Source organism: Poecilia reticulata, chromosome 16 (genome assembly GCF_904066995.2).
Source record: "Poecilia reticulata chromosome 16, P_reticulata-male-v2, whole genome shotgun sequence".
NCBI lineage: Eukaryota > Metazoa > Chordata > Actinopteri > Cyprinodontiformes > Poeciliidae > Poecilia > Poecilia reticulata.
The window spans coordinates 9,791,969-9,818,938 of record NC_088845.1 but is presented as its reverse complement, the minus strand read 5'-3'; the positions used below and the strand labels follow the sequence as shown (position 1 = coordinate 9,818,938).

The following is a 26,970-nucleotide window of genomic DNA, read 5'->3' as shown; positions in this document are numbered from 1 at the left end:
TAAGAAACATGTATAATAGTGGAAAACAACTTTCAATGTTTCACAAAGTATTCATATTTTAGATTAAAATAAACTAAAATGTATAACCCTTTTTTATTAACATTGTTAAATGTAAACATTTTGTGCCAACTGTGCTTTTCAGTTATGTCAAAGTGCAGCTCCAGGGTCTTTATTGAAGTACTGTTTGTTAATTTTGAATTGTTCTTTTACAGTAAAATTGAGCTAAAACAGTGAAACATTTTGCATTTCTTCAGCACAGCCATCCATTGTCTACAAAAACATGTTCACCCCCAACCGCTAAGCCATTCAGCCCAGAGCTCCAGACACCCAAGTGGTAGGAGGCGTGGAGAGAGGGGCCAGACTGCTAACCATCCATCACGTCCTTCTGACCCAGCCCATGGTGTTGAAAAGACCAGGGTTATCACTCACTGCTGACACCGCCATCAATGTTTGCCCTTAGAAATGCACATGTGCAAAAACACCAGAGCAGCACATGTACAGCAGCAAGTCCAAAGTATCCTGTTACCTCTACCGCTGCCCTTCATTGAATTCTTATCACCATCCATCTGCCTGTTTCGTTTACAAAAATCTCAATGTCCTCAACAGATAGTTTAAACCCAGCCAGATCAAACAGGAACTTGTCTTGTTCTGCAATCTCAACGAGTGAACTTGTTACCTCGAGCCCAGCAAAAATGGCAGCGCAAAGCTCTGTGCTGATCTGAGTTGGAGGCGTCACAATTGCTTCTATTGTCCCGCTGCCTCTCAGCTTTATTACATATGTATGTGTTGATTGCTGCAAGACAACAATGCTGGTGCATGGCATTAAGCAGTAACAATAACAGTGATGCTTGCCGCTCCTACTCAGCATTGGATGTTTATCCAGCAAACCTCTGTGTCGACGCCCAACGCACAAAACTGTGAAATACCAGCCAAAGAGCCAGCTTGGGAATATCATGAATGGGAATTGCATCATTATAAATATTATCATAGCAAAACTTTACACATTGTGCTGTTGTAGTTGAAGAAAGATGCAGTCCATAAGCTCTCAGCTGTTCATTTGGCTACTGAGCATAGACACAAAATTTTGTCTATAAATTCAGACACATACATTGTCTGTAGATGTATTAAAAAAATAAGAAAAATTAAGAAATATGTGAGAAATCTGCCAGCTCAAAGATCACCTAACCTGCCCACATTACAAAGTCTAAAGATTACACCCAATTCTCCAAAACATTGTGACACACCCAAGGGGGCCAAGCTATGTTCCACACCCACGGGTATCCTCTTGTAGAGAACTCCCCTTTCTTAGTTCCCATTCAGACAAAACCACACATAGGCGTATGCAAACAACAGCTATCTCTGATGGCGGTCTGACTCTCTCTGCTGGCATTTAGCAAAAGAGGCTCCCTGCGTGTGCACTTGTAAGAGGCAGTCTGAGGCAGTGTAGAGCATGTTTTGTTTCGTCAAAGCAGTATGCAGTGGAGAACAGTGGCTGAGGTGACAAGACTTGTGGTGCAGATGTCCCAGCAGCGAGTCAAGCCTCATGAATGGCAGCCGTTGTGATGGTGACGGGGAAACGCGTTGGAAGTCGAGCCTACGCACTTCAGTCATTTGAATGGCTGGAATTTAACATGGTCGAAGAGAAAAAGCTCATGCGTGCAGATTGGAAACAAAGTGGCCTCTTTATTACTTTTTCTTTGTACTGCTGTCACTGTCACTCTTTCTTCTGTAACTTTGAATCATTCCATCTGTAAAAATGTAGCTGTAATTTTCATCCTGTTTACCCTGTGGGATCATTGTTCCAATTGTACAAATTGCAGTATAGTACACTTTTAATGTGCTACAAAAACGTCTACACGGCCAGAAGGATAAATTAATACTTAATTCAACCTTAAATGATGGTGGTAATTGTTTAAAAGACAAAGAGCAGTCAATTGTAACCAAGATGGATAGGAAGTCAAAGTGTAATTGATTTGAAGTGGAAATGTTATGATTGATCTATTGATTAGCTGTCTGGTAATTCAGCTCATCTTAACAGCCGACATACGGCTTTACTCGGGGGACCATGAAACGTTGGGCTGTGAAGCACACAGACACGCCTTTGGTTCATCTATTTACCATGTGACTTTCAGGACTATGAGACAAAGGGAAGACAAGAAGAGGATGTCCTATTAAACAGCTGTTCTAGCAGTATAGCAGTTGTGTAAGTGGACTAAATGACTAAGTGCAATCCGTTTTGCTTCCTTCGATGGATACATTTTTACCAACTTGCATTCTGTGATCAACTAACTTTGATTGTAGTGTTTTAATCAAGACTGGAGCAGGCCATATTTAATTGGATAGTAATGTGACTATTTTTATCGCATTGGAATGCGTTGGATTGATTTGAACAGCCTCATTAAAGATTCAGCTTTGTTTGATTCACTATGAAGGAATTTAATGTTTTTCAGTTGTGATGTTAGGGTAATGTGGAAGAAGATTGTATTGCTGTGGGAGCTAAAAACTGAGAGGATAATGTAAATATAACAGCATATTTACATATTTGTACTGTACTGGGAAATAGAAGCAACCCACAGTTTATTCCAGTGCTTTTACACACTTGAGCTGCCAATGCACTGACAGCAAGACACTTTCTTGACATTACATGAGAAGGCATTAAGTTTTTCATAAGAAAGGGGAGCAAAAACTCCTAATCTACAGCTAAAACTACACTCAAATTCAGCTGTTCAATCCCTGTTGCTAAATTGTACTGTCAGAGTATCTCTGAGGTAGACAGGCTTTGAAGTTTCATTTTTTTCTTATGAATACAATGTCACACAATCACAAGCAACAACAATAAAATCATGACTGGTATACTGTAACTAAGGACAGTTGCATTATTTTTCTATAAGCAAGAGACAACAGTGTGGCTAGATATTTCCCTGGAATTCATTTATTTACAATACTTTCCCAGAGTAAATTATTTTTGTTAGTCTGAAAAACAGACCTTGAGGGTGAGAGAACTTTCTGTACACCTATGACGCAAGGTTGTGCCAAGGCACAGATGTTTGAAAGGACACAAAAAAAACATTTGCACCCTTTAAAATACCAAAGGAACAGTGACCTTTGTCTTTTTGAAATGAATTATAGCAGTGTTACAAACAAGCCAAACAGCCTTTAAGAGGATAGGAGAAGCTCACTGAAGAACGTGAATTCAGCACTGTACTAACCTGGCCTTTGGAGACAATGTTTTTTTTTTTCCTCCAAATTTAAGCAAACATTTACACAAAATGCAAAAATACTTAAGTATGTTTTGACTATAAATCTTGGCTCAATCAATATCACGGTGACAAACAAAATCTTTTCAAATGTCATGGATTGCATGAATATGGTAATTTTTGAAATTGTAAAAAAGAATTCAAATGTAGGCAGGTAGACAAATAATGAACATTTTATTAAATACAAGATGTCCAAAAAACTTAAAGTAAACAGGAAAGAGTGACTGGCAGGTTGGCAGACGTGTATATTAGTGGATATGTAGCTGATGTGAGGTGCTGAAAACTGAGAGATCACTGGGGATATAATGACAGAGAAACAAGTTAGAAAACACTTTTAGATAGCAATACATCTAAACAATATCTAAATGATACCGAACATTTGGGTTAAAACTGATATATATTGAGTTTAAAAGTGAAAGATTTCTTAATGTTTTATAACACATTGCGTCTAATTTATTTTCAGCCCAGACTGACAAGCGTAAAACAAGAGAGGAGCGAGCTGGGCTGAAACTCAAGACCGAGCGATTACTTAACATGGTGTCTTCATCATTTGAGCTGTAAGTCAAAATGCTTTAGTGTTCAAATAGTACATAAATCCAGGATTTTCTTATGTGCATTAGTCATGGTTTTATTGTAGTTTCCATCATATTGATGTTTCCAAAAAAAATACAAATTTAACTCAGCTGCCTCAGAGTTATTTTGTCAGCAATGCATCAGTAAATCTATCATTTCTGTGTTTCAAGCAACTCAGTCACAGGTGCTGCTGTGGTGGCTTTGAAACAAGATAGCATGCTCTTATTGCACTGTTTTAAACGACCGTTTAGAGGCTTTTTTGTTTGCTTATATAAAAGTCAAATTAGTTTGTAATTGTGAAATACATTTAAGAGCAATTTGATATGTAAAGTATTATGAACTGAACTTCCTTGCAGTTAATGTGTGAAAACAGATCCATAACTGCACTACTTGTTCATTTCTACAGGCCAGATACAGGTCCTTCTCAAAAAATTAGCATATTGTGATAAAGTTCATTATTTTCTATAATGTAATGATAAAAATTAAACTGTCATATATTTTAGATTCATTGCACACCAACTGAAATATTTCAGGTCTTTTATTGTTTTAATACTGATGATTTTGGCATACAGCTCATGAAAACCCAAAATCCCTGTCTCAAAAAAATAGCATATCATGAAAGGTTCTCTGAACGAGCAGTTAACCTAATTATCTGAATCAACAAGGTAACTCTAAACACCTGCAAAAGATTCCTGAGGCTTTTAAAAACTCCCAGCCTGGTTCATTACTCAAAACTGCAATCATGGGTAAGACTGCCGACCTGACTGCTGTCCAGAAGGCCATTATTGACGCGCTCAAGCAAGAGGGTAAGACAGAGAAAGAAATTTCTGAATGAATAGGCTGTTCCCAGAGTGCTGTATCAAGGCACCTCTGTGGGAAGGACAAAGTGTGGCAGAAAACGTTGCACAACGAGAAGAGGTGACCGGACTCTGAGGAAGATTGTGGAGAACGGCCGATCCCAGACCTTGGGGGACCTGCGGAACCAGTAGACTGAGTCTGGAGTAGAAATATCCAGAGCCACCGTGCACAGGCATGTGCAAGAAAGGGGCTACAGGTGCTGCATTCCCAAGGTCAAGCCACTTTTGAACCAGAAACAGCGGCAGAAGCGCCTGACCTGGGCTACAGAGAAGCAGCACTGGACTGTTGCTCAGTGGTCCAAAGTACTTTTTTCGGATGAAAGCAAATTTTGCATGTCATTCGGAAATCAAGGTGCCAGAGTCTGGAGGAAGCCTGGGGAGAAGGAAATGCCAAAAGGCCAGAAGTCCAGTGTCAAGTACCCACAGTCAGTGATGGTCTGGGGAGCCATGTCAGCTGCTGGTGTTGGTCCACTGTGTTTTATCAAGGGTAGGGTCAATGCAGCAGCTATCAGGAGATTTTGGAGTACTTCATGCTTCCATCTGCTGAAAAGCTTTATGGAGATGAAAATTTCATTTTTCAGCAGAACCTGGCACCTGCTGACAGTGCCAAAACCACTGGTATTGCTGACCATGGTATTACTGTGCTCAATTGGCCTTCCAACTCTCCTGACCTGAACCCCATAGAGATTCTGTGGGATATTGTGAAGAGAAAGTTGAGACACGCAAGACCCAAAACTCTGGATGAGCTTAAGGCGGCTATCGAAGAATCCTGGGCTCCATAACACCTCAGCAGAGCCACAGGCTGATTGCCTCCTTGCCACGCCGCATTGAAGGCTGCAAAAGGATTCTTGACCGAGTATTGAGTGCATAACTGAACATAATTATTTGAAGGTTGACTTTTTTTGTATTAAAACACAATTCTTTTATTGGTCGGATGAAATATGCTAATTTTTTGAGACAGGGATTTTGGGTTTTCATGAGCTGTATACCAAAATCATCAGTATTAAAACAATAATAGATCTGAAATATTTCAGTTGGTGTGCAATGAATCTCAAATATATGACAATTTAAATTGTATCATTACATTATGGAAAATAATGAACTTTATCACAATATGCAATTTTTTTAGAAGGACCTGTATATTAAAACATTTATTTTAAACTTTTTAAAGGGATAAAAATACACCAAAAGAAATTTACGTTGTAAGGACAGGTTTTCTCACTTGTGAGAACACTCACAACTCAGACAACATAGAAAATGGAGAGGAATGAGTTGCAGATGAATGTTTTTTTTCTTTATAACTTCTTCAGACCAGTCTCAAGCTGGTATCATCAAATTATTTATCTTGTCATGTATATTTGTGCATCTAAAATGGTGCATTACCTGGATTTAAACACCACTGCACTGGCATAAGTAAAAGTTAATAAATTTTGGTCAAAGCAGTGGCTCTGGTTGATTGTTTGAAATCTTGTTGGGGCTTCTGTGGATGTAATTTATAATGCCCTTACATATTTGACATTGCTAAGGCCTTCAGTCATTGTGAGCATGCTTTTCGGAGCTTAATTTACTCAATGAGTGTCCACCTCCAGTCTTCAATGGCCAGTGTCCTGCCAGATTTATGTCTGTCTCCTCTTCAATACAGCTGATTCAAATGGTCCAACTGCTTCTCATCATGTGAGAATGTTCAGCAGAGGCCTGCTAATGAACCATTGTTTGATTCAGACATGTTGAACCAGGGAAATAACCAAAACACGCAGCATTGCTGCCCTTGAGGACTGACTTTGGACACCACTGATTTACTCTGTGGTCTTTGCATTGTGGTTATAGTAGACTCTGTTGGTCTGTGATTTTTTTTTTCAATTTAAGCTTGCCTTCTCCAGTTATCTCAGTGGTTGTTGTTGCTGATTGAGTCGGCCCTGGCCTATGCGCACCTGGTTGATCATTAGCAGATCCTTAATTAGCCCAGAAAGCTGTCTGTCTGTGAGGCTGTGACTTGACATGAACAGCTCACCTTTGTGTCTTTTCATGACTACCCTTGGTGAAAAGCTTGTTAATGTTTCAACAACACCTTGTTTTGTCATCCAACTACTCATATTTTGTTATTGAAGGCAGAGAGAAATAATAGTTTATTTCCCATTTCCCCTCAGATTCAAAGGCTTGTTAGGCTTCTTCATTGCTTAGTGCCAGCAATTTTTTGGGTGCTCCTCCTTGAACATTTGTTTGGTTATCGGTGTTTTTTTTTGTCTTGAGAAGGATCCAGTAGCCATCAGTTTTTGTCAAAACCTATAACTAAATCCTGGTTAAACCATTTAAGTTTGGTCAGTTTTATCATCAGTTTTTTTCCCCAGCCAAGCTAAGTTTTAACAAAGAAGAATTAATGTTAATTTGATGTATAATTTAGGACCTGATTTAGGAAAATTTGCTCTATTTGGTTTTGGGTATCACTATTTATTTATTTTTTTTACATTCATAAACATGTTGTAGATTTTCATTGATATAACTAAAACTGGTTAGTGGGACTGCAGCTCAGGGGACATTGCTGAACTTGTTCTTTTCCCCATATCCAAGATTCAAATAAATGTTAACCACTCTTGAAATATGTGAAAGTGTTTGAGTTTTTGGGTATGTTTAGGTGTCCAATATAGGCCTTTCAGTGCCCAAACCTAAATGCTAATCCAATTCAAAAACAAAGATTTTCTGGGTGAACATTATTTTTAAAGTCAGGTCTGTTTAATATGGATCAGTCATATATTAGAAAAAAATAAAATAAATTTAACTGTTAGCTTCACACAATATCTTATGTTGTTTCCTTATGCAATCAGTAGTTCTGTTTTATAATATGATGTATCAACATCTTCCATTCAAAATACACAAAGCTTTCTTACATGACTGTGACGTGGAGAGCTAGGCTACAGTGAAGTTCTTTATCATGACTGAGGAGCAGATAAATCACATACACAGAAGAATAAGAGAGATAGGCAGTAAAATCTGACAAGAGGGACTGAGAAAAGGATTTTTGTTTGAAGCAGGAAGGGGGTATTGTTCACCAGCTGCCAGGGCGTGGGCACCCAGGAACAGATTAGCACCAAGGAAACATTATCTCTCCGGCTAGTTTACGAGACCAAGTCTGCTCAGGCCTGACATAGTTTTACCATCTAGGTATTTTGTTCTGAGTGGCTCTTGTCGCCCATGCGAACAAAGTGAGGACTTGTTAGAAAACCCGGAGGGGCAACTCCATGCTCCACTCCCACCTATTCTCCTCCCCTCTGCCCCCCTGACCAACTGTGAGGCTGCTGGAGTTCAAGCCTGGCCACGTGTTGGTCATTACACTCCCACAATGACCTCGTTGAGCTCAACATTTAGAGTCCCATAAAAAACATTATTGTCCGACTCCTGGGATCATTTGTCCACTACCACAAAGACTGAGCGAAAACCAAAATGTTAACCCCTCCCGGGGTTTTGTGGAGGCGCATTTTTCAGATTCTGCCCCTTCTCATCTCTGTCCAGCCGCCCTTTTGAGACCACATTGCACCCACGCTGACGTAGTTCCCCAGTGGTGCCCACAGGGTGCTCCTACAGCAGCACTCTCAGATGTGAAGATGGCTGCATGCTAAAAATTCTTTTGTACCCTTATGCGCATCCAGACAAGCAAACAAACAATAATATCCTTTCTGTGCAGCACACGTCACCCTTTCTGCTCTTTTCTCCACTTTAATTTCATCAACTTTATGTCATAAATGTTCCTGTTTGTCATCTAACAGACTGTCCTTCAATCTAGCTTCCCCTTTTCATATGCATTACTTTAGACCCATAACAGCTAAAAGTCTCTAATGGTCATTTAGTCTCTAAATATGTCCATCCCACATCAGCAGGGTTCATGTACCTTCTCAGTGAATGGGCAAGGTCGTGCCAGCCTATTAACCATATTAAAAACCAACCCATTATGATAATTGGGTAGGTCTAATGCATGTACAGGTTGCTTAGCGCCCACATATTAACTCTGATAGATGACTCAGTGATTAGCATTGAAAGGTACATTGTACTACAGCGCTGCAGCCTGCCCCTATGCTCCCTGTCCTCTGATCCCTTTTTTCAGTGTAACGACCTCTGCTGTGGACTTTTTTAGTCAGTTGTAAAGAACCAAATGTTCGATTCAGGAACTCAGTGACACAACCTTGGATTGAACATGCATTACCTGGAAAGATAATGACTGAGGCGTAGCTTTAAAAATGGGTAATACGTTTGGTTCAAATGGAGTCAGTCTACACACTACACGACAATAGTCAAATGTGATGAGTATTAAAAAGATTTACAATTTTACTCTCGTATTGTCTTCCATGTTGTGTCCTGCTTCACAAACAGCATGGTGGGTCTGGTTGTCTATGTTATGATGAAGATCCATTTAAAATTAGATGGTTTACTGAAAGAAACCTTTGATATATATGTTACTAAATACAATTAAAGGAATGACAACCCAAATCTTTTAAAGCAAGCAAAAGGGACAGATTTCGACAATTATAAAGAGACAAATGTGAAAGGGAGAGAGCGAATAGAGGAAAGGCTTGTTATGGAGACTAAAGAATGACACTCAAAATTAAAGATAAACCAAGTGAAAAATTATTCTCAATGCATTTCTATTATTATGATTACAATTTATTATAAAGCACTTTGTCATTTTTAGATGTAAGAAGTGCTACAAAGTTCTACTTACTAATTCAGTCCTGTGGGGCCAGTGCTTGTTTTATGGAAGCATTCATGCTCCAACAGACTTTATTCAGATCATTAAATCTCTCCATTTTTTTCCTCAACATGTCTGAAACTTCTGCAGATTCAAATGGTTTCGATAGTTTATTGCAGTCAATGTAATGTGTCACAGCAGCACGTACAAAGTAGGAACACTGTATTTATTTATTACATGTTTTTGAGCTCTTTTCAAATTCAGTCTGATTGTCCTTATTTGATTGATCGTTTACTTCCAACTGCCACATGTTTTATAGCCAAGTATTTCAAGTATTGTCCATGAAATTACTGTAATGCATGCTAGCAATTTAAATACGAAAATATTAGCCTGTTATGACACATAAATTATCTCTTTATCAAATCCAACTAATTTGACTGCACTTTTGTTATTAATCTAAACGAGCTTCCCAAATTTATCACCTCAGTAAACAGGTTCACAGAAACATCAAAGCCAGCTTTTTCTGTATAATTTGCTTGTAATATGTTGCCTCCACATTAAAAGTTCTACAATGAAACTCTGCAAATCTGTACTCATCTTGAAACTGGGAGTGATAGTTAACATGTTTTTTATTTGGAGACTCCATATCCCATTTCATTAACCATCTATCCAGAACCACCAGCACCCACCTAACTCCAGAGCTCTCGCTCCGGCTCCGGCTCCGTGAGCGGCTCTGAATTGATCTTTCAGGGAAGGGAGCACATTCTCCTTACATTCTCTCTTAGAGGACAAACATCAGTCCCATCTCACCACCCATCCATATTCATGATTCTTTCTAAATACCTGATAGCGGCTTCGCTGCAACAGTTTAGCTGGCAAAGCAGTTCAAAGAGACTACCACATGTACACAAACACACAAACCATTTTTTTTGTAGATGTGTCCATTCATGTGTAATATGCAGATGCTTAAACATATACTGCATTTCCACAGCTATGTGTATGTGCTCTGTTTACACATAGACACGATCTGTAGCACATCTCCCAGAGGTTTTACCTGAACTCCTGATAGCATCAGCTTGTTGCAGGGGTATCGCTCTCACTTGTCCTCTTTTTCTCTGGGATTTAATTAAAACGTATGACCACAGAATGAAAGGGGAATCCTTAAGTGCTGTATTTACCTTCCACCTGGCAGGGTTGTTGCTTATCTGTACTGTTTCTAAACCAAGAGACAAAAATTTCTGAAAGAAAAATCCCTCAACATCTTAAGACAGCTGATTTCCTGTTTGAAACCAGTTTGAAAAAATTATAAATGATTAGTATTTATTTAAAGTCCAAAATTAGTCCTTTTTATTAAAACATAGGCACAGTGCACGCTATATTCACTGGCATATGAAAGCAATAGTAAAATATCTCTTGCAGTGATTTTTACCCTCTTAATGTTCTGTTGCTTTTTTCTTGAACACTTGCCTTTGATATGTTTCGTACATATAAAAAAGTTAGAGTTAAAGCTGTAGACCTTCAAGAGAGGAATACAAGACAGCTAAGTTGAAATGACATCCAAAAGACAACTTTACTGTCCTTATAAACAACACATGCAAACAGGTAAGTTGTTAAAGGTGAGTCGTCGACAACACGAAGATGTCTACTCATATATATTTTAAATTCAATTGAAGCTGAAAAAAATGAGCTAGCAAAGCCTGACTTTTAAAATGTTTTTTTTTTTGTTTGAATTTGGACAAAACTGCTAAAAAGGACACATTTTAAAGATATTTTTCCTTAGTACCTGGAAGACAACTATCTGAAGTAAGCATAAAATACTAGGGTTGCAGATTAGAATAGTGATATGAAGACATCGTACTGCTAGTGGGCTCCTAATCGTATCCCTGCATCTGATGCTGTGGCTGAGACTGAATAAGACAGTAAGGGAGAAGACAGAGGAGATATTTGGGAGCGCAGAATGGAGAAAGTAAACAACTATTCAAAAGGCAAAATTCAGAATGGTGCATAAAACATACTTGTATTCAAATTTGACAATGTAGGTGAGCCCTACCAGCATTTATTGTACTTCTGGCACAACAAAAAAAATGAAACAGCACCTTCTAAGGAGTTTCTTTTCATTTACTGATACCTAAATGTTTACACTCACCCTTCTTCAGCTCATTACAAAAATTAGAATTGCTGATGCCAGCATGAAAATACATTTTGCTTCAGTCTGAGGACTACGTTTGTTTTGTTTCCAGTACAAATACACTGAGATTAAAATGCGATTCCTCTGTTGTGTGCCTGTGGGGTAAGGAAGAGAGTCTGTGCATCTGAAGCTGAGCTGCTGTTCAGAGTATATATGAAAGGATGAGATATTGCATGAGCTTGTATGTATGAGTGCGACTCTGTGTGTTCGCAAAAGGCAGTTCTGTTCCTTGTAGGGAGTCCAGTTAAGAGACAGTGCAGAGCTGAACTCCATAGATTCAGAAATGAAAATTTTTCTGCCATGAAGGTCATATAAACCTCTTAGCAAACACAACAGAGGCACAGTAAAGAACAGAATACCTCTACAGATACAGCAGCTTGCAAAAGTCTTTATAAACCTTGAGCCTTTCATATTTTTTATTACACCCTTAATGTACTTTAAATTTTATGACATTCAATGTGATAGACCAAGACATAGCAGCTCAAAGTTGTGAAGGGGTGGAAGAAGCATATATGGCTTTCAATTTTTTATAAGATAAAAATGTGTGTGGTGTGAATATGCATTCAGCCACCATATGTCAATGTTTTATAGAAATGCCTTTCCTTTCCATTGCATCTGCAATTCTTTTGCAGTAGATAACTAGCATCTTTGCACATCTAATGACTGAAAATTCTCCATTGCAAAGTAGCTCAAACTAAGACCGATTGGATCTAAACCGTTCTGATGTAGATCTGGCTGCCAGATTTGGAATACTGCCCTATAAATCTCTATTCCAGTCTTAAGTCATGTGCAGCTTCTTAACAGTTTATCTTCCAGGATTTCCCTGCATTTAGCTTCTATTACTCTTCCCATCAACTCTGCTTTTTGGTTTCTGCTAAGCTGAACATCCCTGTAATAGGATACTGTACTCATTATGTTTCACCATAATGTGTTTCCTACATAATGTGTGTGAATCTACCAGAAGAACTTCTAATGGATTTCTTTCAACAAGCTGAGGATCTCTGCAGCTCCTCTAGAGCTATAGGTGGACCGACCATATTATGATTGGCTTCAAGTTGTGGCATACTCCTGACTGTTTAACATCAACTTAACAGAACAGCTGTATTTATGTCATTACTTTATTCCACACCATTTGCTTATTATTTAACTTTTATACAGGGGTACTATATTGGACTAAATCCATATGCATGTCATACTTGTCTGTGTTGGTCTATCACAAAAACTGTCAATAACATGCAGTGGATTTTTGAAGAAAGAAAAATTAGAATACATTTGATTGGCACTGTTATGCTTAATATAAAGAAAAGTAGAACAATAAAATAAAAGTAAATAAAATGTGTGGATTAAAATAAAATCAAGAAAATAAAAAGAGGCAGTGAATCTGGCTTTAGCTTTCCTCATTAGTCATGCAGAGCATCTTGGCTCCTCTCCCACACCTCCCGGCTCATCATCGCCTGGGCCATGGCTGCCAGCGCACCCCCACCTCCATGAACCATCCCTCCTGCCACATTTTCCCAATCCCTCCCTCCCTTCGCTCCCATCCCCTATAATCACACCCGCAATCACAGTCTCTAATTAGGTTAATTAATTTGTATCAGCCCTTGTAGGGACTTGGCTGATGAGGCAGCCATAATAGCGTCAGCAACTCCTTCCCGCAAAAAAAAAGAAAAGGGGGATGAGGTTGGGGGAGTAGACAAAGATCTGATGCAAGACTATAAACCAGGGGGTCACATTTCTATTCCCCGCCCCCCAACCCCTCTCACCCCATCACATTTCTCCCCCTGGCTTTGTTATTCAAACGGGGTGACACTGACACCTAAACAGTGATATATAACCCATCATGTCACAATGTGCTGCTCTGTCCACTGGAATGAAAACGTTCCGTGTAATAATAATTGAGTTTGGCTCTTTCCAGTAAAACAGTACTTCTCTGCATTTATCACCGTATTGTTCTGCTTGTTTGTTTACACTTCTTCCGTGGTGTTTTCAGGAGCGGATAACCGAAAAGGGTGGGGGGAAGAAAACAAAACTGTATGATAATGATTCTCTTGCCGGTTTGTCTGCGTAAGTAGTCAGAGATGCCGATCGAAGCATCGCATTACAATCAGCGGCCCTCGTCGCCCCTCATCAGGCCACTGACGAACAAACTCTGATTAACACAACCATCTGATTACTGCAATCACCCAGGCTAACCACGCACGAGCACTGTCCCCCTGCCAGCGCACGCACACATTCATCCTGACACCACGGTGCTATCTGAGCAGATACGAGGCAGACGCGAAACAGCTCTCATCATGCATTGTCACACAATTCCCATTAGAGAAGTGAAGGTTAGAGAAACACACTAAAAACTTTGAGTTGGGGTGGATTAAGATGCGGAGAATATTACAAAGGAGTGAAAAGGGGCATGACAAACCCACAGCTTACTGTATAAACCTGTCCTCTTGTGCGTTTTATTTAAATCCCTGATTTCTTTGAAACTCCATAAATACCGGTCCTCGTGTGAAGGAAATGTTGTGATGCATGTTGACGCATGCATAAATATACATACATGCAATCTGAGGCAGACAATGACACAAGGAGGCTGCGCGACAAGGACAGATCCGGTAGTTAAAGCGTAATGAACACGTCCCCAAGGCACGAACCTGGCATTCCCCTGAATGATGGACTGACAGTAATACCGAGGCAGATGGGTGCGCTCCACGCCCCGTTCAACACTACACACACAAACACGCACGCACACCAGTGTGTACACACACCCTCCCCCTGGTGCATCCTGGGCCTCTCTCCTGCAGAGAGATACCCCCTGTAGGTCTGATGGGGAGGAGGGGGCCTAGCAGGGGTCCTGTGTGTATAAATGTGAGTGTGTGTGCACATCTAGAGGTGGGGTGCACAAGTATGAGGCCCCTGTCATGATTTAGGCTCCCATGCAAATTTAATCAATTCGAGTACCTCTCGCCAGCCAGGGCTCATTAGCAGCAATTTAAAAAGGAGGCTCTGTGATCCCCACCTCTTCGCAAGAGCCAGACTTTTAACTCGGGCATCCACATGCAAACCCACACAAACATGCTACGATACATATTGATATCCACACACACACACACGCACACGCACACGCACACGCATACACACATAAAAAAGGCATGCACATCAGGGGCACTGTCAAGGCCGCAAAGATTTTCCTTCAGACATCTTCCCTCTGGCTTGGAGAAAGACACTGCCTCTTCCTTCCCCCCACTCTTCTGTCCCTACTGTCTTTCCACAACTTCAAAAGCCCCATGACACCCAGCTTTAAGTTAAAGGAGAGAAGGGATTCATAGATAAATACTAGCTCTCATCGTCCCTTTGCAGCCCTCCTAACACTAAAATCCCATGCTACCTCTCTCGTCTCCCCACCTCTCCTTCTTCAGCTCTCAGTAATTGGGGGATCGATTAGCACTGTCCTTAACCATCCTTAACCTCGGATCAGTATGCAGGGCAACCTGGTGGAGGAGCTGGATCGAGGTGCTGCACTTGTGATTTTCAGAGGAGCAAGTGCAAGGTAAAAAAAATCATGTTGGAGAACTACATTTGTATATCATTTATGAGTTAGGAATAGAAGCACAACACATTATCTGTACATAGCCTACAGACGCAGACCAGTTTGTTGAGGTCAGTATGTGTAAAAAAAAAAAAAAACCTTTAAAAAAGTTCAGCTTTTATTGCAGAAACTTCAGTTTACCTCACAGGTTTCCCATAGGATTTAGATCTGGTAGTTGAGAAGCAGGTTGATTCGTGTTTTGGATTATTAACCTATTGAAAGGCCAAATTCAGACTTGCTTTTATTCTTTTATTAATCAGAGTAAACCCATTTTTAGCTTTATATGGCATCATCATTTTTTTAAGTTTATGATAACATTCTTACAAGGTTCCCAAACGCACAGCTTCACACATCCTCCTCTGTACCCAACAATGGTCCACCTGAAAAAACCTCAGTTGTGTAGTTTAGCAAACTTTACATGTTATGTTTATACTTAAGACCACAGAAAGAAAGTACTTGTTCCTGGCATGTCTCTCAGAAAACTGACAGATAGGTATATAGTCTCTGATAGTTACTGAGACTTAGTGACTTGGTGACCCCAATGTGTCACACAGTAAGCCATGGAATTCATGGCTTACTTTTTTTTTGCCTCCCTTACCATTCTGCTCCATGTGCATGGTGGGCAGTGGCAAAAAGAAATGGTCCCTCTGTTTTGTGTCATATTTGCCCCCCAGGGAAACAGAAACTTGCAGATTCTTAAGCAGAAGTGCCTCGAATGTAAATAAAGTTCAACTTATTTTGAAAGGCGGTTTTGCTTGTAACAGGTAATTTGTTAAGTTTTTGGTCGACAGTGAAAAAAAATTGCTCAAAAAAGGGTTGGATTTTCCTCGTTTTTACACACTTTGGATGTTTTTTCTTATTACTCATCTTAACCTTCAAGCGTGAATTTAGACCATTCTATTCTCTAATATCTACATTTGGTGAACAAAGCCTTTTTTGTTCATTACTTCCTCTTAACCAGGCTACACTTTCCCTTTTCAAAAGCACCAGGGTCAATGTCATACCCTGCAGCAGTGCCACTAACACCCTGTCCTCCACTTCCAGTTCCCAATAGTCACAAAAAAAGTGACTATTCGCTAACAAACCTCACGGGTGATTAACTTTAGAGATGGCATATGGGATGAAAAAATGGCCTGTGCGAGCAGCCAAATGAGTTATGAGGTCTACGACAATAGAAGGAATGCCTGTTTATATCTTTAAAATCAGAAGGTCACCCTCTGCCCACCCCTGAGCTCTGCCACTGCGCCCCGGCGTAAGAGCCCCTTTGGTGGAGGAGGGAATAAAAGGAGAGCTTGAGAAGAGACAGAGGCCTGTCTGTGCTCAGGTCTCATAGTCAGGGACGGGTCCCGGAACTGCGCATACAGTGTTTTGACCCCTGGGCTCCTCTTAACGACCTACACCCCCTCAGCTTACGGACAGTGGGCCCCGGGGTGCTGGTTCACGCACGCTCTCTCAGCATCGTGACGCAGTATCGCAGGGCAGGCTGAGAATGAATGTGATTCACTAACGCATTCAGGATACATCAGGTCTGAAGCGAATGATCGAGTTCTGGGACATGGAAGTGAAGCTCTCCAGTGTCTATATAATTAGCTTTAAACATTTAAATAACCACTTGCTCGCAGGTTAAATGATTTGTTTTCAGGCTTTCAATGATTTCAAGGCTGATGGGTTTAATTTAAAATTTAAACAGCTACACGAGGTGGACTGTGGTTCATCCTGAGCTGTCTGTTTGTCCGATGCCCTCTCTCCTTCCTTTCCCTTCAGTGTCTCCCTGTTGAAGGTGATGGATGGGCTCTGCTTATGAAGCTGCTGAAACCACAATGAACAGTCAAATCAGCTTCACTGTGATCTGCTGTTGGGAGCCGGATCTTCGGCGTAGTCTCCAATTTTGGCTGAAGAAGGTGCTGAAGCTCATCACATACGTGTAACCACAAAAAAAAGACAGAAATGAAATGTAGTCAGTGAGTGTGTAGTTGTCTTGCTGTATCTATAATAACCCTGAAAAGGTTTATATATATTAAGTACTCTTTTGGTAGCAGTTGCATGTTTCTGAGGTATCTCTCTACCAGTTTTGCACATGGAGACATTTGCCAGTTTGTCTTTGCAAATTAACTTAAGCTCAGTCTGATTAAATAGAGGGCATCTGAATTGTGCATTTTTTATTTCTTGTCAAAAATTTGAATGTGGATTTAGATCTAAACTTTTCCTGGGTGTTTAGACGATGTACTGAACAATGCCTCATCAAATGTTTAAAGCTTAGCATATTGTTTTATATTTTAACTCTGCTTTACACTTCTCCCTGACACATCTGTTGCGTTTCTTGGTTTGTGGGATCCTGTTTGCACTCAAAAGCCACATTTCCACATGTACCAACACAGCTTAACTTGATTTCAGAGTTTTCGATTAGATACTGGTACCAGCTCCTTATATCTACTTGGCCAGGGTTTTAAGCAAGCTGAATTGAAGTGAAAATACAACTTCAGAAAAGTAAAAATCAGTGACTGGCACCACTGGTTGAGTCATGAAAGTGACTTAGTTTCCAGAATCAAACCCATATTTATAAAACTTTCAACAGCAACTGAGCATATCAAAACCTTAATCAAATGGCAGAATGGGCCATTGAAAAGGTGCCATTTTTGTGCCGAGTGACAGATGAAAAACTCAGAGATGGTTGTTTATCAAACACAAATCACATTAACTTACTTATTGAACTATCTTGCTATGACCCAAAACACAACATGGTGGTAATCCACTGCAATTGAACAATAACTCAACAGTGTAGAATCAGAAAACGAGAAACAGAGAAAACTACACCTGGTTAAGGATTTATTTTGCACTGATTTGTTTCTTAACATGTAAGGTGGTGAAAACACCTTAAAATACTTTGTTTAGCTTGTTTGGATTTGAACAATCCAGTCAGAGGGGTTCTCATATTTAGATCAAAATATGCAAAGACTACTAAATGAGTCTATAGGGTTAAAATAAATATTTAACGTGTTTAAAATGTAAATCACAAAAGTAACATCCTGGCCTCCTCTCTCTATAATTCCAATATAATTTTTTTTTCTTTTGGTCAAAGAACACTAATGCCCCCTAGTGGTAACTTAAAATTTAATTCCACCATTTAAGCAGCTCGTAAGATCAGATTGCATCTTTTCAAATTCAGCCTAGGGCCACTTCAGAAATCATCCACTTGTTCTCCAAAACTATGGAAACTTATAAGTTTGTAAGCAAAGCCAACAGTGACTTATCTCACTGAATTCATCGAATGAGACAAATTAATTTGCATTTAGATTTTTATTTGAAAAAAAACCTAAAATATTTGCATAAATATGCACTAAACAGCAATACTCAAACAGTTTGGTGAAAAAGATTCCTTCTCTTCTGGATCTCCTTGGCTCAAAGGTCAGTTCACTACTTTGTAGGCAACCTATCCAAAAACTAACTTGGTCCTCAGTTGTCCTTTCTTAGCGTTTCCTCTTGGACTCAAACTTGTAAATGGCTGCTCTGTCAGGTGTCTCCTTTTTCACCTTCACTTTCTTGTTTTTATCCTGGAGCCAAAGTAAACAAAATATAGAAGAATAAATATGTTGACAATAAGAATACTGGTGTTCAAGTGTTTAGCACTACTCACATGCAGGTCTTTACGGGACTGGATTTTCTGGCTGATGACAAACATTTTCTTCTCTCTGTCAATCCTCTGAGAGAGGATTTTATACTGATGCTTCCTCTGCTTGGCCATTTTCTACAGGGGAAGCAAACAGTGATTTTTACCTCACTGGGCTCAACAACAACAAAAAAAAAACAAAACAACCAAATCGCTGAAGATAGTAAGTACTCTTTACTGACAAGGAGTTGTCAGTCAATAACACAAGTGACTGAATTTTTAGGCAAAAAAAAATAAAACAAAAAACTGAGCAATCAACACTGTATAAACTAACATTAATAGCATATGGTTTCACAGCTCCTTTGATGCTTTTGGTCTCCAATGTTTGCAGAGTTGGTCTGTTGTACACTCGATCCACCAGCTTTGGATCAGTACCGAGGTGGCTGGCCAGGTTAAATGTTTCCACTGAGGGCACAAAAATAAAAGCTAAAAAAATTGATCTTGCATAAACAATTCTGCAGAACTGTTTGTTCTACACAGCCCAAGTGGGCAGTAATCATTTTCCAAGCAATCACTATTCAAATATTCATATATATAACCTCTGTACTTACCTTCCTTTTTGAAATCAACAAAAAAAGTGTGCTTGTTCTTCTGTTTGCTCTCTGCATCCAGAAGATGAAGCTCTCCTTTCAGTCTCTCTATTTTCTGAAAAAGAAAAAAAGCACTATTATCAGGTATATGTTTAAGCCATCTGTCTTAAATTGTGCATGCATTCTATATAATCCTTCAGTAACTTGTCAACTGCACCTTCTGAACTTCAACAAAATTAAAAGGCATTTAGCTTTACAATACTCATAAGGTGAAAGCTGTGCCCGTTTCCTATGCACTTTTTTTCTTCCACTCAACTTTTCAGTAATACACTTGGATCCAGCACAAGCAACGACTTGTGACTTACTCTTCCTGTGGAGCGCAAAGACTATCTATATAACTAGTGTAACGTCAGAGATGTTTGTCATAATTGTGTAGCTCATATCTTGGCTATAACATTTGTGTATTAAACATATATTTATTCGTCTTGTGTAATTTTTTTTTATTATTATCTGATGGATTTAATTTATTTAGTAAACTTACGTCATAAATTAATATACTTTATTAATACCAGAAGAAAACTCTCACTATAAACTACATAGAATACCAGTTTTATTATTATTACTTTCACATAATTACAGTACATTTACAATAATATTTCATTTTCTTGCGGTACAACAGTACTAGTCTTTGTGGAAATAAACAAAGGCCTGGCACCAGCTGACATACCTTGGCCTCTGCAACCCGTTTCATCTCCACATATCTCATGTCCTGAGTCCTCATCACTTTCTTCTGCTCCTCCGTCACCTCCTCCTCAGTTTTCTTCATCACATGAACTCCATCCTGTCAGTATGACAGAACGCAGCACATAACTCCTCTGTCAGATCCAGATATATAGCAATCTGTATAAAATAGTCAAAATTATGCTGAACTACTTCTAACCTCCAGTTTAGAGCTGATCATGTTGAAGTAAAACTCATCTGGGTTTTTCTCCAGAGCTTTCTTTCGCAGAGCAGCGAGAGTGTTTTGTTTCTTGTGATAATCGCTATAACAACATCAAACAACACAATGATGAACATGTTTTGTATTAGGTTTAAGCATAAAAAGAAATAAAACAGAACTTACTCTGCTCGTAGTTTGTAGTCTTTCTTCTTCTCCAACAAACCCATAGTTCTCCTAAAACCAGGCTGGTTGGAAAAAATTTAACCATTAATACGAGTTTATTATTGCTAGTAATACGTCTTGAAACGAAAACACAACCACACATTCTTGAATTTGAGTATAAGCGTCTAAATGTTTACCTGAGATCTCTCATGGTGGTTCCTCTGTCGGGACTTCAGCGCTTTTCTAAATGAAGACATCTTTAGTTAGTGTCCACAGACCTAAGACCTCCTAAAAACCGTCAAAATAGATCAATGTTGTTTCTTTAGCTGTAAAACAAACACAGAAAGCTAACTGCTACACCGGCTCTGTTGCTTCCTGTGAGCACGTGGGTTCCTGCCTGTCTCACGGCGTGTTTCTCATTTCCTAACCACAGATTCGCTACTTTATAGTAAAACTTTACAAAAAAGAAACTTAACGGATCATGACATTTCAAATAAATGTTATTGTTTTATTTTATTACTTACTTAAATAAAAGACAATACAGAACAATATATTTTTTCCCTTTAGTCAAATTGTTGTGGTATTCTTTTGTGGGTACTGCAGATGAGTATAACAACACTAGAGGGAGCTGTTGCATAGAACATTGAAGTTTTAGACGCGGCGCTTTTTAATGCCTGAGTAATTTATAGCAGTGGCAACTGTTATTTGATGTATAGCCTTTAATTTTTGTAGTCACCGTCTTATAATCAAGAGTCACTATTTAAGAGTAAGTATAGTGTTGAAGTATGTGCTACATCCTTTACCTATGTCCATGTTTTAAATTATCTTGTACACAAGTCTGTTATTTAAATAAGCTCTTAATAGATGTCTGCCCCTTTTCCTGCTGGTCTTGGTAAAGACTTAACTCACTTTTCACACTTCAGAAATCAACTGCAAATCACCAGTTGTTTTTTTTTTTTTTTTGCTTTCTTTCTTTTTTGTTTGTTTTATAATAGATTAGAATGCTGATATTTTATTTTCTACCAACCTATAAACCCATTTTAGAAACTCTTGATTTTTTGGTCCAGATAAACAAAAAATCTGGAACTACGCAGCTAAGCTATTGTTATGGGCTCCAAAGTCCATGAGGGGCCTCCCATCAATTCTTGAATCTTAACACAGACAAGAGATTTAATATTTGTATACATTTTTTTATTGAGAATTAAAATACTTTTTAATGTGGTTTAATATTTATATATTTTTATAGACAAATGAAAATATTGACAAATGGTTTAGGTAACTTGCAAGCGTAGTTTGTAATAGAGTAAAGAATATTCATTCTTTGTTGTTGTGCTAACATGGGTACAATCACATGTCACGTCTTCAATCTCACATCTGTTTTGGTTTGTTCACAAATACTTACGATGTACTTGAAAGAAACATTAACTCCAATTAAATTTTTGACTAAGGCCCCAAAGCATTAAACTGTCTATGCCATGTTCTATTCTGTGAAATTGTGTTCTCTGAGTGATAGTGTAAGTTTTCCATCACATATGATATTTTGCATTTAGGCTCAAAAGTTCAGCGTCTCATCTCACCGAAGCACCTTCTTCCACATGATGTAAACCAGTATGTGGTTTACAGCATGGCCTGCTGTAAACCACATACTGGACTGACTTTAATTTAACACTTTTTTTTTCTTGCCTCTTTTTGTATGAAGGTCGAATGTATACAGGAGACTCTGCAGATCCTCCTTTTTCAAAGAATTACCATGACTTTTTGAATGATCTCTTTTAAAAATATGTTTTAGCTTCTATTGAATTGTTTTTATCACAATGTAGAATGAAGAATGTATTCATTTTGTGTTCATTTTTGTAAAATTGTTGCTGTAGAGTTAAACTAGAAAGTGGCATGCAAACAAAAACCGTGAGTGTGAGTTAAATCCAACCACCGTCTTTTACTTCACACCGCAGGGATAGTAGGCTAGATTCGACACTTACAACTCTCTTGCAGCGACTGGATCTGAAAGATTCATAATAATATATCTGTGTAATAGAAAACATATTTACATCATTACTTAATGATGTAAACCATTAAGTAAAGTTCTTCATGTACCTATTAATTTATCTTTAAGTATCCAGAGCTGTAAAAGCTGCACAACACAGATCAACTCCAAATCCTAATGGGATGAATCATTTTCAGTTGTAAAGACCACAAGCCAGGCAAAATATATGTATTGGCTGCCCTTTATGGACACTAAATAATTTTAGTAATTATGATAAGGATTAGCTTTTGCCAGAATGAACAGTTGACATTAATTTGGTAACAAGTCTGTATTTTTCCAACATTAGTTTAGTTCCTCAGGGTTTACAAACTCTGTTTGATTTATGGACCGACTCAACAGACTTAAAAGAGATTAACTCAAGCAGGAAACAAACTGTACAACTTTCCCATTTGAACTTAAAGCATATTATGAATTTGAACCACACAGGAACTGTACAATCAGGACTTTGCTCTTGAGACAGATACATATGGAGTCTCTTTGTTGTTTTTCCATTAAGTGATTCCTGCAGGAACTCAGAAGATTAGGGGGTCACTGCTCTACCCCAGGGAGAAACCACTGTCCACTTCCTGAGATGATATAGTCTACTGCAACGCAAGACAAAGACAAAGCCACAGTGGCACCAGTCCCCTAATCTTACACAGATTTCAAGCTCTCTGTGGATGTGAGAAGAAGCCAGTGAGACAGGGAAATATTCCACACAACAACCATCCCCCCCTCTAGGAAGGGTCACTATCCCCTGCCGACCACAAGGAATTTGTTTTATATGTGTGAGATTTGCCTGGCATGCAGAATGTTTTGTGGGTGAGCAGAACTGTGAATGGGATCAGTGTTTCCACATTATGTCACAAGCGTGTTTATCAGTCTGATGGCCAATGACCCCGTTTTCTTGTGAAGGTTTCAGCCCAAGGCCCGTCTGATCCACTCAACCACTAGCATGTTTCAACCAGGCAAATACAGACGGCAGGCAACACATCTTGCGCTCTGACTTACTGGGCTCCGTGCTGTTTAATTCATGTGAGTATTTATCATTACAAGTGAAATGCCTGGTGAGCCACAGCAGGGGTAAATACTACTTTGGAAATCAGAGGCTCGTAAGAAGCTGATGCAGGAGCAGGAGCACAAGAGCTTGTGGGTTTGTTCAGGGTCAGCAGTGGAGGAATGCCCTTGTGGAGCAGATGCAGAACCGTTTGGTTTGCTAATATGACCCTGTAAAAATAACACTGCTGACATACTGTAAGACTTCTGTGCTCAGGCTTAGCTCAGAACTTTGGTATGTCTCCCCACTCTATGGTTGGTCCTCATCGAGAGTGAGCTGCCAAGCAAGCCAAGTCAAAAAAATGCATGACACAAAAGTTCCCCCCGTATGGTTGTTTAGACGCATCTCATTTTATTGGTTTCGGTGAAACGTAATGCAGTAAATCCTCTGTTCTTTCGCATTCATCTTCTTAATTATAACACAAAGTCCAATTTTAAAGTGCATATTTTCTCCTAAAAAGTTACCACTTCCAAAGTGCCTTGAAGATCTTGTTTTTTCACTGAGACTTTCTTTTTTTTTTTAATGGCACCAACATGGGCTGCACAGTGGCGCAGTTGGTAGAGCTGTTGCCTTGCAGCAAGAAGGTTCTGGGTTCGATTCCCGGCCCTGGTCTTTCTGCATGGAGTTTGCATGTTCTCCCTGTGCATGGTGGGTTTTCTCCAGGTACTCTGGTTTCCTCCCACAGTCCAAAAACATGACTGTCAGGTTAATTGGCCTCTCCAAATTGCCCCTAGGTGTGAGTGTGTGAAAATGGTTGTTTGTCCATGCACACTGTGTTGCCCTGTGACAGACTGGCGACCTGTCCAGGGTGAACCCCGCCATTAGCTGGACATAGGCACCAGCAACCCCACCAAGGGACAAGGGTGCAAGAAGATGGATGGATGGCACCAACATGTGGTAACTACTTACATTTAGTTAGTCTTACTTAACTAACTTTTTTTGGGGGGGAAAAGAATTTACTTTAACTTTTTTAATTTGTACAAAATCTCTATTATCCAAACGCTTTTTTCTGTCTGCTGGGTGGGCTAGATAATGTGGAGGTCAAATGAATATGCAACAAACCATATATATTGTCGCAGGAGTACTTGTTCTGTTCCGTGAAAAATTTATATTTTTGCACAAAAAATATATATCAAGAACCACTTGAAAAGAATCAAGACAGGATTACTATGTAAAATGTTAGTCCTTGGGTTTGGTACGAAACCACAATCTGCCCCAAGTATGCTTCTTAACTTTAGAACTAAAATACTTAGTACTAATTGTAAATATATCTAAAATGAATTGTTGCCCTGGTTTATAGAAGCTGAAGAACATTACCAAACGCTAAATAGTAGGTGTTTGATGAATAAATAGGTGACACTTTCGTTTTATCCAGAAAGGACACTTCTCCTACTCCTTCAAATAGCTTTGAGTTATTTGATAAAAGTAACTCCATATAAACTGTTTTGATGCATCAGTGTCCACAATCTAATAATGTAAATGTCATAGTGTGACACTAATGGAGACTATTCGATTTGCAGTTCTAAGCATTCTTTTGTTGTTCTCTTCTGTTTGATCCCAGTGCAACTTAAGGACACTAGTGGGATAGTTTTTAGCATAGCGTGCTGAGCATAAATTATTAAAAACAAAACTATCAGCTAGAGACGATCAGAGTCTTTCAGAAAGTCATATTTACCAAACCCAGTCTATTTAGTGTGGCATGAGGGTAACAGTTAACATCAAACATACCTCCAAACTTTGTACTAAACATTTAAATAGCAGTCTTATTAGATTGGAGATAACCTCAAATGGCTTCATACAAACAATGCTATTTCACTTTACTCATTTAAGAAATAGTTGGATAACTTAGTTTGCAAGTGACAAATAAAATATAAATGTTCTGATCAGGATTTCAGATTCTCAAACAGGGATCATAGTCATTTATGATGCAGAGTCCCAATCATATTCTTCATTCGAGTTATTAACATTCATGTGGTTTAAAATCTCAGTGCAGGAGGCTGAGTAGGTCAGATGACATAGGCAGACAGGGAGTTGCTGCAGCCTCTCTCCTAATGTCAAAGTCATTGTAAATGGCGAAAAGGGTCGGATTCAAAGCAGAAAATTAAGATTGAACTACAATTACGTTTTGCAAGGATGGCTACAATAATTGGTTGTGACTGTTATGAAAACAAAAATGGCTGAAGTTTACTGGGAAAACTGTACAAACAACTTGGTTGGGAAGTGAGTTTAGTGAGGGATTTTTTATGCTGCGATTGAGATTCCAACTTAGGATTGTATCTTGATATCCCTAAACTGATTTCTTTTTTCCATTTTCTGTCTTAAGATGGGCCAGAAGTCATGGTCATTTTCCGCCACAGTCTTTTGCAACATATGCAAAACCTTGGAATGAGTGCAACAGCAAGGCATCAGGGGAGAGGTGGAATGAGCATTTGAACATTTGTAGCTCTGTGGTACAGCAAAATTTAAGTGCAATTAATATATATATATTTTTAGAGTGCACTAAAAATCAACATCTTTTGCCTAAAAACCTTTGCCTTTTGTGCGTGGGTTTCTCCATCACAGTTTGTTACTTTCCTGCTTGACATAAAGATGGTGTCATCTGATTCATAGCTATAACCACATAACTGAAGTGCAACATTAAGCAGTATAAAGTGTGGCCTTGTGATCAGGGGCATGATTCTCATTAGAGCTAATTTTACTCAGGTGTCCTACAACTGCAAATGTTTAAGATAATTTAATGTTTACTTTGTGGCACTAAATTAAATCTCACTGTAACCCTTTTAGCTTGCTGTTCAAAATGCAAAACAAAGAGACATTTTAAATCAGCCACCCTTGACCTTTTTTCAAAGAGACATGCAATGTGCAAGTCCTACCCAATCTACCTCAATGAATTGACAGGCATGTGTATCCTTTAATTTGTAGCATACAGCCTGACAGGGCCACGCCTTGGAGTGTAAAAGTAGAATTTATAATTAAGGGGTTGTGGGAGTTAAGGGGTCAGCGCGGTGCAGATCACATTCCCCCAGTTGTCACAGGACCATGAAAAACACAAGTCACAAGCTTTGGCCGATATGTATTTATTTAGCAATTTCACATCTACAAAAATAGAATAGAATAGAATAGAATAGAATAGAATAGAATAGAATAGAATAGAATAGAATAGAATAGAATAGAATAGAATAGAATAGAAATAACCTTTAATGCAGGTGTAACAGCAGCATATATATATAAGAACAGTGTTACAAAAGTGTTACAAGTATGTAAAAAAACAAGATTAACAATGACAACAACAGCAATAATAGCAATAATAATAATAATATACTGTACAGGATTATAACAAAGATATTGTTGGGTAGAAATATATTCACCATCAAAGGAATGTGTAACTGAGTAGGATAGCTTTTTTTTAAAGGTACATGTTTGTTAAACTTTAAAAAGATGTAACAGACTATTTACAA

General features: G+C 38.8%; 1 protein-coding gene across 1 annotated transcript; it reads right to left on the bottom strand.

Moving 5' to 3' along the window:
- Positions 1-18,411: 18,411 nt before the first annotated feature.
- utp11 (UTP11 small subunit processome component) lies at positions 18,412-20,844 on the bottom strand. The gene is made up of 8 exons (XM_008431090.2): positions 20,630-20,844; positions 20,454-20,515; positions 20,271-20,373; positions 20,058-20,171; positions 19,352-19,445; positions 19,075-19,205; positions 18,768-18,878; positions 18,412-18,684 (listed from the first exon to the last, which is right to left on the bottom strand). The coding sequence occupies exons 1-8, from the start codon at positions 20,687-20,689 to the stop codon at positions 18,601-18,603; spliced, it is 759 nt and encodes a 252-aa protein (XP_008429312.2). The 5' UTR covers positions 20,690-20,844; the 3' UTR covers positions 18,412-18,600.
- Positions 20,845-26,970: the final 6,126 nt, after the last annotated feature.

Coding starts and splice junctions, on each gene's coding strand:
- utp11 (XM_008431090.2), bottom strand. CDS start 20,689: ATGTCTTCATTTAGAAAAGCGCTGAAGTCCCGACAGAGGAACCACCAT. Junction 20,516..20,629: donor ACCACCATGAGAGATCTCAG/GTAAACATTTAG, acceptor TTTTCCAACCAG/CCTGGTTTTAGGAGAACTAT. Junction 19,446..20,057: donor AACGGGTTGCAGAGGCCAAG/GTATGTCAGCTG, acceptor TTTCTTTTTCAG/AAAATAGAGAGACTGAAAGG.